This window comes from Yarrowia lipolytica, chromosome 1C (assembly GCF_001761485.1).
Source record: "Yarrowia lipolytica chromosome 1C, complete sequence".
Lineage (NCBI taxonomy): Eukaryota > Fungi > Ascomycota > Dipodascomycetes > Dipodascales > Yarrowia > Yarrowia lipolytica.
Window position 1 is genome coordinate 2,085,575 of NC_090772.1, and position 13,434 is coordinate 2,099,008.

At 46.0% G+C, this 13,434-nt stretch overlaps 3 protein-coding genes across 3 annotated transcripts, besides 1 other annotated feature; all 3 read right to left on the reverse strand.

Annotated features, from left to right (window-relative positions):
• Positions 1-3,242: 3,242 nt before the first annotated feature.
• On the reverse strand, positions 3,243-4,619 carry YALI1_C20901g (uncharacterized protein; the record flags this gene model as incomplete). The annotated part of the gene is made up of 1 exon (XM_501847.2): positions 3,243-4,619. The coding sequence occupies one exon, from the start codon at positions 4,617-4,619 to the stop codon at positions 3,243-3,245; it is 1,377 nt and encodes a 458-aa protein (XP_501847.2).
• A 3,308-nt stretch (positions 4,620-7,927) lies between these two features.
• On the reverse strand, positions 7,928-9,781 carry YALI1_C20953g (uncharacterized protein; the record flags this gene model as incomplete). Its single annotated transcript, XM_501848.3, has 1 exon — positions 7,928-9,781. The coding sequence occupies one exon, from the start codon at positions 9,779-9,781 to the stop codon at positions 7,928-7,930; it is 1,854 nt and encodes a 617-aa protein (XP_501848.3).
• A 907-nt stretch (positions 9,782-10,688) lies between these two features.
• Positions 10,689-11,201, reverse strand: YALI1_C20964g (uncharacterized protein; the record flags this gene model as incomplete). Its single annotated transcript, XM_068282405.1, has 2 exons — positions 10,689-10,884; positions 10,945-11,201. The coding sequence occupies 2 exons, from the start codon at positions 11,199-11,201 to the stop codon at positions 10,689-10,691; spliced, it is 453 nt and encodes a 150-aa protein (XP_068138506.1).
• Positions 11,202-12,791: 1,590 nt separating this feature from the next.
• Positions 12,792-13,049: a sequence feature (Partial Line element; YALI1_C20983t).
• Positions 13,050-13,434: the final 385 nt, after the last annotated feature.

Sequence of the window (13,434 nt, forward strand, 5' to 3'; positions counted from 1 at the left end):
TAACATTATCATATACGTCGCTAACAGTTAAAGCCGTGCGGGTGGGGATCCGGAAAATGCGACGTAAAACGTTCAGAAAAGCTGCAATCGTCACGAATTTTTTTCTCGTGGCCTTTTTCAACTCCCCACCACCCTATATAACAGACAAATCTCCGCTAGATCGCTATATTCGTCGCCTAACAGTAGTCATAAAAAATCGGCTCCCCCTAACCCATGGTCCATCCTCGCAAACTCAAAGGGGGGGCTGTAAGCTGCACACTGTAAAGGGAAGGAGAGACAGCTTTGCAGTGAATGATGTTGTCGAGGGAGCCAAGAGACAGACGGGATGTTTTTTCGAATTGTATTTCCGAGTTGTTTTTTCGGGCCACGTGACGCCCGTTCGACTGACGTTTTCGTCATGTGTCCGTGCTTCTGACAGATTTGAACAAGAAACGACTTTGTATATCTGGTCTGATCCTTTGTTCTATAAGCGGAAGTTTAATACAATTGTGGGGTTGACTGGTTTTCCTCCAACGGGTTGGTCTGCCCGTTTTATTTGCGGACAGACCGAAAGTGCTCCAAAAAGAACCCCGGATTTCAAAATCTTCCATGCTATATCTCCACATCCACCCTGCTCCAGCCATACATTGCTCTCAAACCACTCTTTTTAGCGATAATCAATCTAGCCCACTGCATAAGCTCCCGAATCTCTCATGCGATATTATGGGGAGTTTTTTTACACAGCATGCCCGGTTTACTCCCCCAGGAAAATGAAGAAAAACCGTTACCCAGCCCAGCCTTGCAGAAATCAACCTCATACTTGCTCTTCTACACTACGGGCTCTCGCATTTCCAACCGCCCCAATGGCCAAGCACAAGACGTATCACAGCCACACCATACAAGGCGCCACATGTGCATCGGGGTGTACTGGATTATGTGGAACTCTACCCAGTACAGTAGTGCGTATGGCGTTGAACTTTCATGGCAAGTTGGTGATGTAGGCTATACTAAGCGAATGAGAACTTGAGGGGTCAAACGGCGAAAAAACGACTTTTACAAGTGAGACACGGGGACTTATACCAAGGAGGTCACGCCGTCCGTGGAGCAGCTGTTCCCAGGTCCGAAAAATCGATCGACGGGAAATAATTTAACCCTCTAGCTAAACTATTATCTCCGATAATCAGAGGTTTAATTGGCTGTCGTAAGCTCGAGTTTTATTTTCGGGACGTTTAGGCGAAACCTTGATGTAGAAGTGCCCCTGGATGGGTGAAGCAGAGATAGCAAGATAGTCAATACAGGTAGTACCGGTAGTGTAAGTATAATCAGTTATTGCAGAAAAGAGTTTGGATTGTCGCTCTCCTCTTATGATCAGTATACAAGAGTTTGGCTTGTCGGCCAGCTCGTCTCGTTTGCGCCCACCGAACAGATCCAGACGTTGGATTCTCCAGGTCAATTTACTACTATCCGAAATCAGACGAAACAGGACTAAATGCTGGAAAGTTGAATCCCATACACTTTCCAGAGCTTGGGGATCTACGTACTGTACTTCCGGCTGAATTGGAGTGCTCTTTGAGTCGGCCGTTTGAGTCGGCTGTTTGAGAGTCACTTGTCTATTGAAAATATCTCGTTATCCTCTATACGCCCTCATTAAAGTACAACTACAAGTACGTATTGTAGTACACTCTGCATGCTGAAATACAGTACCAGTACTACAGTACATACTCGAGCCGCTCAGCTGGTGATCAACATGCTACTTTTAGCAAAGTTCAATGTGGGGATGTATTGATTTCTGAGTACATGTTGATGTATGAGACAGGGTGGGTCTGTTATTATGGTGTTACTCCTCCGAATCGGAGCTGATGAGTATGGTCTACTACTACAAGGTCAGACAGCTCTCGAAAACAGTCGGTAGTCTTGCAAATTTGGAAAATCGGCCGTCCATGTGGCCGTACAAGGATGACCAACAACTGGATAATTTTTCAGGATCGTCGGGTACTGTAGTAATTAACGACCCCAAAAGAGACTAGTAATTACCGATTGTATGGTCAATAAGCACAGAAGCTGGCAGGGGGATGTGCAATTGAGCCAAAAGACAACGTTAGACGTGGTGATCTTCGAGAAGAGTGGCTCTCACATGCGAACTTACAGCTGATGTGACACCTGCAGAGGCTTCTGCTGTATTGTATTGATGTAGACAGTTGCCCGTGCGCAGGGACCGGGCACGATATCGACAAGCTCCACAAGACTTCATTGTTGATTGAATATTGTTAAAATATGATATAAATATAAAACAATTCCAACAACTGAACATCTTGGTTGGCGATACGGTACTATTTCCGCGCTAACAGACTCCTTCCCGCTATCGATGTACATTATCTGGAGCTAAATCTGGGAGGTAAGTTTGGACCGGATGTCCGGCGATTCAAGGCTGAATGTTGGCTGTAAATAGCAGTATCCAACTCATCCAATCATCTCAGACTTTTGTGATTGTCACTGTTCGAAGACTCGCCACAGCCAGCCCTGTCAATACTATGCAGTCTATTCCAAACACTAGAGCCGTGCAGAAGGTACAAGTATGTACTGTACTGAATGTACTACACTCCACAAGTCCCGGAATGCAATTGTTACTCAGAGATGGATTAATGAGCCAAATCAATGCCCCATATGTCTTATTCAAGGTATTGAACTCGTAGTAACAGCTTCAGCACGTGTATTCAGTAAACAGCATCAGCACGTGTATCATAACAGCATCAGCACGTGTATCAGTAACAGCATCAGTCCGTGTATCAGTAACAGAATCAGTCCGTGTATCAGTAACAGCACTCAGCATCGTGTGTGTATCTTGATGGTATATCTTAGGAATCCAGATAATGATCATTACTACCAGGGGAGTGTCTAGGATTGGTGCCAGTCATTTTGAAAGAATCGATTCAAACAATTACATCAACTAACCATAGTCCGTTCTGTGGAATGGGAAACCGACGTGAGTGACAAACCGCTAGTTTCCATTTGAGGGGCAAATTCACTCAGCTGAATTTGTCAGCCTGATGGCTCCGTAGAATTCCCTACTAGGGTGGGAAGACTCCTGAAGAGTCTCTTTGAAAGTGCTCTACAATTGTCGTATTAAGACTCTTCACAGGAAAAGGGTTATTGTGGTTCAGACTAGTGGATCGGCTATACAACTACTGTACTTTCAATCACAATTGGTTAGCTATAGAATCTGAATCTGCGGCTGGTGGAGACATAGCCTGCTATAGTCCACTCTAGAACTTGGGTCCAACACCAACAATGCCGGAAGGGGGAGCGGCAGTAGTAGGAATGGGATGGTCTGTGGACCAGGTGGCAGCAGAAGGAGCCTTGGTGGCGGAGGGAATACCCCCGGAGCTAATGGCGACAATGTTCTCAGCAGAGTTGTCGTACTTGACCTGGCCGAGACCAACCTGGTTGTTCTGGAGATCGTATGCCACGTAGACGGATCGCAGGAAGGAGTCTCCCAGAACAGACTGGCCCTCGTCGCTCTGAGCATCTCCAACCAGCCAGGAGTAAGCAGCCTCCTGGGAGCCATCGGCAAGAGTCACGTACCGCTGGTTTCCTTCGCCATCGGTATCAGCAATGAAGAGCTGGGTGAGGGGCACGTTCACCTTCTTACCCTGGAAGGTGTAAGTGATAGCCGACCCCTCGCTCTTCCATTTGTCAAGCTGTGACTGAGAGGCCACGGGACCATCTTCGGTATTGTACAGTCCCAGGGAGTTGAACAGAGTCAAGAAAGTGGTGGAAGGGAGAATGGTAAGGGTTGTTCCAGCGTCGAGAAGAGCCAGACGGGCAACATTCAGGGCGTTAGAGTCACCAAAGTCGATAGAGTTGAGAGTGACCTGGAACTCCTTGGGACCAGGGTCACCGGGAGAGTCCTTGATGAAGGGGAGAAGGGCAAGCTCGTCAGCGAACTTTGAAGTGTCCACAGCTCCAAACAGCAGGGTTCCGGTGGTAGCCTGCAGAGAATCGAGGTACAAGGAGTAGGCGGGGGTGTTGATGACTCCAGCCTTGGCCAGTCGAATGGGGAAGTTGTCGTACTCAAACTCCGGTCCTTGCTCGTCCTGGGAGTCGGAAGCCTCGTTGCTGGGGTATCCAACTCCAAACACAGGGTCGGTATCGGTCTTTTTAGCAGCAGCGAAGACAAAGTCGGGGATGCTGGCTCCAGCAACGTCAATTGTGTCTTTGACCCAATCTCCAGAAGCGGTGGTTTGGTCGCCGTACGCAATGAAGAAGGCTCCAGGCTTGTATTCCTCGTAGGTGGAGGAGAGAGAGCTGTTGTAGGCGGTGTCGGAGCCGTCAGCCTTGACCCAGAGGTCGGAAGAACCGGTATCGATCTGGACAGAGAATTTCTGAGCAGGAGTACCAAGGGTGATGTCGACAACGTACTCGACCACCTTGTTGTTCAAGATAGCAACGGGGTTGGAGGGGTTCTTGGAAGGGTTGCTGAGCCCGTTGGGGTTAGGAGAGTTCTTAAGATGGTTGACTCGCTGGTTGAAACCGACCTTGAGGGTCTTATCGGTGGCAGCAGAGGCAAGGGCAGTGAACACTGCGAGGGTGAGGATGGAGAACTTCATTGGTGAGTGAGGTGTGTTTTGATACTGGTTCATGTCGAGAGAACGGGCATATTTATATGGATGAAGCCGACATTGGTGGAGGGAGAGGCACTTGTCAATCTACTGATTAGGTGGAGGAATGATTGGGTTAGCGTTTTATCTTCACAATACCATGTGGAGATCTACAGAGGTCTCACCAGCCCATGGACAAGGAGAGACGTGCAGTTGGTGTGATACTACACACATAGGCGAAGACATACATCAATTTCTGTTTCTCGAGGGTGTTCTTACCAATTACTTCTTTTTATTATAAGACACGTTCTACTGGTGTAACCCTTGCCATTCCTTGGTCCCATTCATAACTCCCCCCACGAGAGATCGACGCCAATTAAGTTGGACGTTTGGGTGGGGTCAGGTACTTTTGGTGTTAATGTCGTGTGGCACCAGCTATAGTTTTGCCTCCAAATCCTCAAATGCCTCTTGTTGAGGTTCATGAAGAGCTCACCGGCACAAATTGCGTGTTTTCAATGTCCACAATTTCGCCATGGCATCATAGCAAGGTTCCGAAGCCGTCTATACCAGTGTAAACGTTGTAGTACCCACGATATCACTCCGATGAATGTTCCGATACTGGTTTCACGTCCCGCTGATTCTATCTGCTGCACCGGGTCTTGTCCATACATCTTGTGTGCTGAAATTCGTCCCCAGATAGCACCGGCAACAAGCAAGGGTCCGAATCTAGCTTCCGACGTCGAAAGTTGACTCGACGCTGAAACTCGACGGTGGAAATTAATATGGCTTGCATCTCTTCCCTTTGTTCTATTGGCCCACCGTTGAACTAAATTCAACAAAGAAGTGTGGATGGATCTTGTCATGGAAGCTAGACCTCATCGCCCAGGAGCAAGAGAAGAGCAATTACCGTAAAGATTTCACCAGTAGAAAGGTCTCGACTTGAGAAATGTAATGATACCATATATAAGCCCCTCAATTTACCGCTGTATTCTCTTTTCTGATGGTGTCCTAGTTCTTTTCGCAACTGATGTTCCAACTCTATCCAGAGCCATTGATGCCGTGCCAATGAACCTTCCTAGGTGCCAAGACACTTGGCGGCGTCGGGACAATTGGTACTGGCTCGTCATTGGAGGCACCAGTATCAAAATGAAGCCATGAGTTGACTCACGTGTTTTAGCATTGTTTGATTTCCCTATTTCTTCTCCCATTTTCCCGGAATTCCCCTATCAATTCCTCCACCAAATCAATTTCCCGCTAATGCTAAAATGCATGTATCATGCATGTCCCTGCGCAGACCAATGTAGCATTGTGATGCCGTTTGTGATAAGAGATGGGGGTGATTTACATATAAAAGTCACGTGGAAAGTACTCATTACGGTGCCACAATGTTTGATCAAGAGACTTCCCTTGTGAGGATGAAGACTTATCCACTTTACAAGCCTTAGTAACCCTTTTACTAGTCTCACCCCAGAGAGTCAGCTCAATTACAACTTCTTATTCAGTATTACGCCATCTACATGGCTCATTTCCTAAACTTTTCTCTCCACGAATTGGTGACTAACACTGCCACAGTATGAGATGTATCCTTGGTCTACAGTGAGTACATACAAGACACTCGATGTCATTCATAGTCCCTCTCAGGCTCGTTGGGCTCTGATTTGGGCCATGCTCTCGAATCTGGCCATTATTGACTTGATATCAATCATCGACTTATTCAGAATCTCGTCTGCTCCAGATGCCTCTGGTTAACCAGGCATGCTGTCTACTATAGTGCTTCAGTATTTCTGTAGGTTGCGTTTGAGACATGGTTCAGACACCTGTGACTTGTCTCACGAATGCTACCATGACTTCACGTATTCGGTCACCAGTCATCTCCTGCTTTGTTTCACCATCAACAGCTTCTGTCTGTTCTCTTCTTGTACCTGGAGTACCCCCAGTTCCAACATGTTATGTCTCTCTCACGGTTCAGGGTGAGACTAGCAAGATCAGTTAAGGCCTTGTAGCGAAGTCATCTTTTGATGCAAGAGACAAGATTGTTCAGACTGCAGTCCATCTCTTTGAACTCTTTGGGTCTACAGAACTCTTTGGGGATTTTATCCCGCCTGTTGCACCTCGAGAGTAATCTATACCGTAGACTCATTAATCGATTTCCAGCCCGTCACAGCTACGTATCAAGGACAGGATTATTGAGAAGCATTCCAACCCCCGGACCTCTCATATACCTGTGTAGTTATCATCGGCACAATACCAGGAACATACTATTCACACGGCAGTTTCGTGGCATTCTCTCGTTTCACGTCTCTCGCTCGACAAGCTACCGCTCTTAGTCATCGAATCCTCTACAACAGCTGAAAGTCTGCTCAGCTTGAAAACTGATCAACTTATGAGATTCAATAAATAAGCAGAAAGATGTAGATTGAGTCATTCCCCCTTCATCATTGTTGCATTGTGGCATAATTATCATCAATATCGATCCCTGACTGTAGGAAAAATCGTGAATCCTGACAAAGTCCTTCAAATTGAGGATTCCCCGAAGAATTTTCGGGTATTCCATCGCTGTACAAGTACATAGTACCTGCTGTAAATCTGCTGTTGAAATATGCTGTATATGTTCACTTCTGGATGCTGGCTTTTTCCGTCGATTTTGTCGTATTCGGTTAAACTGGAACTTAATTAACACCTTATAATTACAAGTAATTGACTATCTCGGGGGGATTTGAGATAGCCTGGGAAAGACTGAAAGAATCGATTGCCTTGGAAAATGCAGCTATTTTGAATCTTAGAGTGTTATCTCCTTGTTTCGGCTATTTAAGGAGTTCTAGCAATCTTTTGGAGTCATTACTTCCCTCTAGCATCTTTTTTGGAGTCAACTTTTGTCTTGATGTGGCATTGTTTACTGGAAGATATGAGACAAAAGGTCAAATGAAAACTGATTGACATATACTATACATCGTTCTACACACATACCCTTGCTCCATTTTGGTCTCCATTTGTTTCGTGTAGAAACAATTCTTTTGGATTGAGGTCAAAACGTGGATTACAGAGCCAGTCCATTCCTGGAGAACAAACTAACAAAGCGCTACTAGGTAGTCGTAGAACCATCTCCACCAACGGCTTTATTGCATAATTCGTCTTTCATAAACTTGAAAATCGTTCATTTTGTCAGACTGTGACTCGGAGATTTGTCCAGAATCTGATGTTTTCCAATCTCCACATCATCTGTACATGTTATTCCGAATTCAGGCGCACTAAAAGTGTATAATAATGATATTGAAGCTACCTGATATACCCACCCACTTTCCATCCTACTGTATCCAAGATCTAGAACCCAAGAAACCTGATGTACCTCCCTATAATTTACCAAAAACCTCCCACACCATTTCACTGGCAGCCTTCCCCACACCCTTAACTTGTCCTCTTGTCAGCAACTCCAAATAACCCTTGCCATGAGACTCCTCCAAATCCCTGTACTTGTCGATCAGATGACGAGGCGTAGGAAACAGCTTCTGGATAACCTGAGCCTTTTCAGCCGAAATACCATTAATGGTCATGAGCATCTGAATGAATAGTACCTTGAGGGAATGGTTCGACTTCAGATTCTTGTCCTGCCAGGCCGTCAGCATCATCGTCGAAAAGGTATCACGAGATTTAGAGAAGCCTCCAATCTCCTTGGGCCCTATGCTCAGAGTGACTCCCTCGTAACACATCTTCACAGACTCATAAAGACTGGCCATGTAGTCACAGCTATCCGCCACACTCTTGGTCTTCTTCAACAAAAACCCATCGATAGCCACCACTCGCCCCAGAATACTGGCAATGGCCTTATCACGGATCTGGACCGCAGCTCGGGACATGGAGAAATGTTCCACCAAATAAACAACGTTCTCGACTCCACACTTGCGTAGCCGACTCTTCTGCTCTTCGTATCTAGAGTCCACAATCGATGAGTTCAAGTCATCGTATCTCTTTCGCTCAATAATTGTGTTCAGAACGGCGATTTTCTTGCTAGTTTTGTGGCGAGCTGCAAACAAGAAGTCGCCCAGATACAACACTGAAGGAATTACTGTCACGTTCTTCTGACTCAGTCCGGAGATGGCCTGCTGTGCTTCTTCTCGGTTATTTTCTCGTTTGTCTACAATCAGAACCACCTCGTAGGATGACGGTTCCCACGTAACTTCAGCTGCCTCTGTTATTGGTCGTACCACTCCTGAATGGCGTAGTTCCGCTGCTGCCATTGTTGCTCCATCACTCATGGGGACGACGTGCACGTCCATATCTTCGTCGGCTGAATATCGATTCAATTTTGTCACCTGCTGCGATGAAGCCAGCTTGGATTTATCGGAAAACCCCTGGGTATCCACCCTCTTTGCTGTCTTTGGTCGCTTTTGTCGTTCGATTTCCTCCCGTAACTCTTGGCCAACCCGCTTCTCTTGGGTGGAGAATCTCCTCAACTTGTTGGCGAGGTCTTTTCCAGCTGGCGTCAAGCTGTAGGTGTATGTCGAGTTCATTTTGGAAGTGGTGACGAGCCCCTCGCTCTTCAGCTTTGATAATCCACCCCAGGTTTTTCCAGGGCCCGTGATGTTGAGAACCTGCTCCTTAGTCGTGGGGTTGGGTATACCAACTAGCGCTACTAGTAGATCATGTGCAGCAGTACCTTGCTTGGGGTAAAAGGTGCTGGCAGTTGCTACTGCCATTTGTTGTGGTGGTGCATCATCGGTCAGATCAACTGCATCAGTGAGATCAACGGTGGCTATGGAGGAGTCTGTGCCATGCAGAGGATCTGTAAATCCACTTGTCCCTCTTCCAGCCTTGCCCTTTTCCCGTCTGATTTTTTCCACCAGCTCCTCGTGTTCCCTCACCACTGCATCCTGAGCAGACTGCTTGATCCGCTCTCGTTCACGTGCTGCTGTTTCTTCCTGTTGTCGCTTCTCCTCCTCGGCCTCCTCACGCGCCTTTCGGCGTTTATCCAGCACTTTGCCCCAGCGTGTTTCCAGCACACCCAGCGACTTGGTGTCGACGTACTTCTTGAGATCGGCCACTTTGAAAATAAGCGGTCCACCCAGCCCTTTCTGCACACTTCGCAGCACCTCCAGCTGTTCCGAAAACAACCGCGCCTTCTTGGAACTGGCCGACACAGACTTGGCGAGAGAAAGATCCGCCTCGGTGGCAGCAATCAAGTCGTTGAGAATGCTCTTTTTGCTCATTTGAGATTGATGTATAAGTGAGTCGCGTTTCGTGTCGCGAAAATCATTTAGGCGTTGGAGCTAATATTATCAAGGTTTCAGTACATACTGTATCAGTCTCTGAATCATGGCCAAGTGACATGGATATTTCCTCATCCTGCTACATTGAGATACACGCACTGGTCTGTGTATACTTTTGCCCCTTCAATTTGCTACAGTACTGTACGTTTTTTAGAAAATGTTTTTGTTATTTCTTTTATAGTAACATAATACATTTATGTTTGTTAGAGCAAAACATCCTTAACAATAACGTCCACTAATCATACATAATTACTGGCGTAAATCTTAAAAATACTTGATAAATTTATTTAATGCAGAAAAAATAATGTAATCATGCATAACTCAACAAACGTTTCAATAACCCAGACTCGTGTGTATGGGATCTCTTTCCCCATAGATAATATCCAGTACTTTTGAACAGCAAACAGCCTCCCCATCGACTTTTAGTGAAATTTTGGACCTGTGATTCTAGACCAACCCAGCTCTCAAAGTCACGTGAAAGTCTCAACTCAACCCCCCCCCCCCCTTTTTTTTTTTTTTTTTTTTTTTTTTTCATAACATGAATTTCTTGTTTCACCAGTCGCACAAGTTGGACATATTTTTTCCCATTACAACAGCCCAAGACGGAGTATGGAAACACCAACTCAACACCGAGAGAGGATGGAGAGATGGAAATTACATGACCATACTTCACAGACCGGGGGTTATTATTATGAGTTGATCTGAAGTCTGCAATATAAAACTGCCCACGTCATTGAGACATTCGACATCTGTAAGCTACGTTCATCTTTCCATTTAATAAACACTGCTGAAAACAGCTACAAATAATTATAAATACATAAATAATCGAGCCGGGAGCTCATGCAAATTATTCCAACACAACATCACTGTCATCCTCGTCGGCACACTCAAACACGCTGGTCAAGTCGAAATCGGGCTTTCCAGGACCAAGCTTCTTGTTGCCAAACTTCCACATTTCCGTCTCGTCCTCACTGCACACTAGCCACAGCTGATGATACGCAACATTTTCCAGATCCACAATCAGAGTCTCCCAGGAAGATCGTCTCGCAGCATCGCAGACTTGAGCTTCTCGTCAAATCCACAGCAGTAGGGAACCGCTGAACACTGAAATCCGGAGGCAAATCGGGCAGTATCCGGCCACCGGAGGAAGCACTTTGAACGAAGTCTTGTCAATGGACACCATGTCGGGATCCATACTGGACTCGCCATCATCCTTCTCACATTCCATCGAAGTCTCGTGGTCCCTGTCCCAGAAGAGCGCATTGACGTTGGAAAAGCTCACGTCGATGACGGAATCGTCCGTCTGACTGGTCTCAACCGAAAACTTGACCTCACTGTGCTCATGACAAATCACAGCCATGGAGAATCGCTCAATTGTAGCACCCGGGTTTTCGTCTGGTCTCAGAAAAATTAGCTGAAAGATTCGCAATGTCGACACCTACACGATGGAGTGGAAACAGCAGGGCTGTGGCATACGTCGTAACGCCTCTTCCAGCCAACTGCACAGGCGACTCAATTCCAAGTCAGAAGACTAAGAGAAACGACCAATCCGAGGTCACTACTGCTGGAGCGGAAGCTGCGACTGACAAGAGAGGATGTGTACTGAATCAAAATCCAAGACAACATCAGTTCCATACTAGAGAAAGCTCAGTCTTGCTATCCCAAATCCAAGGAATATGAAGCCTCAGAGAATAGTCAATCACCAGATACTGTCGCCGTGGCGAGGGTTGGGAACAAGGAGAAGGAAGTCCAGCTGGAACAGAGTGAAGTTGATGTATTTTATTGTGAGTGTTAATGAATAATTATCGAAACTTGTGAGAAATAGGCGATGAGCTATACACAAGTGTACAGTATTTACACTAGCAGTGCAAGTATTTGGTAATTGAATACTTTCATTCGATTTGGAATTCTTGGGATATTTAGTCAAGCATTTTTCGATATGCTATGTTTTTTTCTGTTTTTTTTCTTTTGTTTTTTTTGTTTTTTGTTTTTTGTTTGCTTTTTTTGTCGTGTTTTCCAAATCTTTTGGATATTGGTCCAGGATTCCAGCAGTAAATTAGAGGTCACAAGTGTAGTGACCCGAGGCGTTACAGGAGAGTAGGGGGCAATACCATGGCCCATACAGAACAGGTAATCGTCTGGCCATGTCCAGGGGCAGAATGATCAATTCCCACCATTCTCGTCAGAGAAGTTGTGACTAGATTACAGACGGTACACTATATATATTGTATTCTACTGCCAGAAGTAATGTTTTGTAATGTTATAGCATTTTAATCAGACAAGTAAGTACTCGTGCAAATACCAACCTGGCTGATTTGACATTGAGGATCTGGTTCCCAAGGATGGGCCACCCGAAAGACATCCAGATCCAGTTCTCTGGCGTGTAAAGTTTACGGACTGTCATTTTACATCAACCAGCCTAGACCCATAAGGGTCACCGATTCCAAGTCTGTACCGTACTTGAGATAATACAATACTTGTAGTAGAACCGGACAGCAAACTTGTCGACTTGCTGAGTTGGTTTCAACGACCGAATAAGGAACAATTAATGTCGATCAGAAAGTAAGCCAACAGTTCAATACATCTCTTTTTCTCCTGTTCATCGTCGTCTTTGGCGGCTGTATGCACTTAGTTGTCAAATCCCACCAAGTTCCAGGCCGTTGGAAGAGCCAGGTCGCTGTTCAGTTGCAACCTCCCCCTCTAGAGCAGAGTCGTCCTCCACTTTTCCTAGAGGAGACTCCCTGAGTCTACCAGATCCAAGCTTCTTAGTCACTCGCTGGCCATGTCATGGTATTTAGGTGGAGGACCCTTGTACTGTAGTTATTGGGGTCTCAAGTGATTCTTAACAAGATAAAATTGAAAAATTAAGGTCACCAACAAAATATGTTGAAAATCTGTCGAGTAAAGTGAGGGATTAATGGCACGCCTTTGGATTTCCATTAAATATTATGAGTCGAAATGTGGAGTACTCCCCTCTTCCCCAGGGCATGTGAACAGTGACGCCCCCCGGAAACATCAACAAGTCAAGACACGCAAATATCTGCGGGAATTGGCTTATGGGATCTGGAAGATGGAGAGATCCCTCCGGTACTCAGGGGACGACGCCACCCTGGGACATGTCCAACAGGGTTTGCTTCAATTCCTGAAGGAAGCCCAGATGTGTTTCTACGATGGACAACCGCCAGCACTTCACGATGAGCGAGAGTAGAGACAGTAGCAAGCGTAAAAGGCGGCCGAGGCCACCGAGAGAACAGCGTAGCAGGGCGCGTAGTCACCACAGGGGACGCAGAACCAAACCAATGACGAAGAAGAACCACAAGGAGACGTTTTCAAAGGCAATGCAAACGAAGAGGGCAATGGAAGGATTGAGATTAGAGAACTGGAGACTGGAGTGGCGTTTTCCCGATGACGAACAAACACGCGAAGCTATGTGGACCAACATACAACACGGACTGAACCAGGTTTTTTTATGATTTTTTTACTGGAAATAGGTACGTGCCAAGTTGGACCATGACACTAAACGTGTTTAATTAGTAATATTCGTGTAAGCGTACATTCATTTCAAAGGTTATTCTTTCACAGCAAAGTTATAA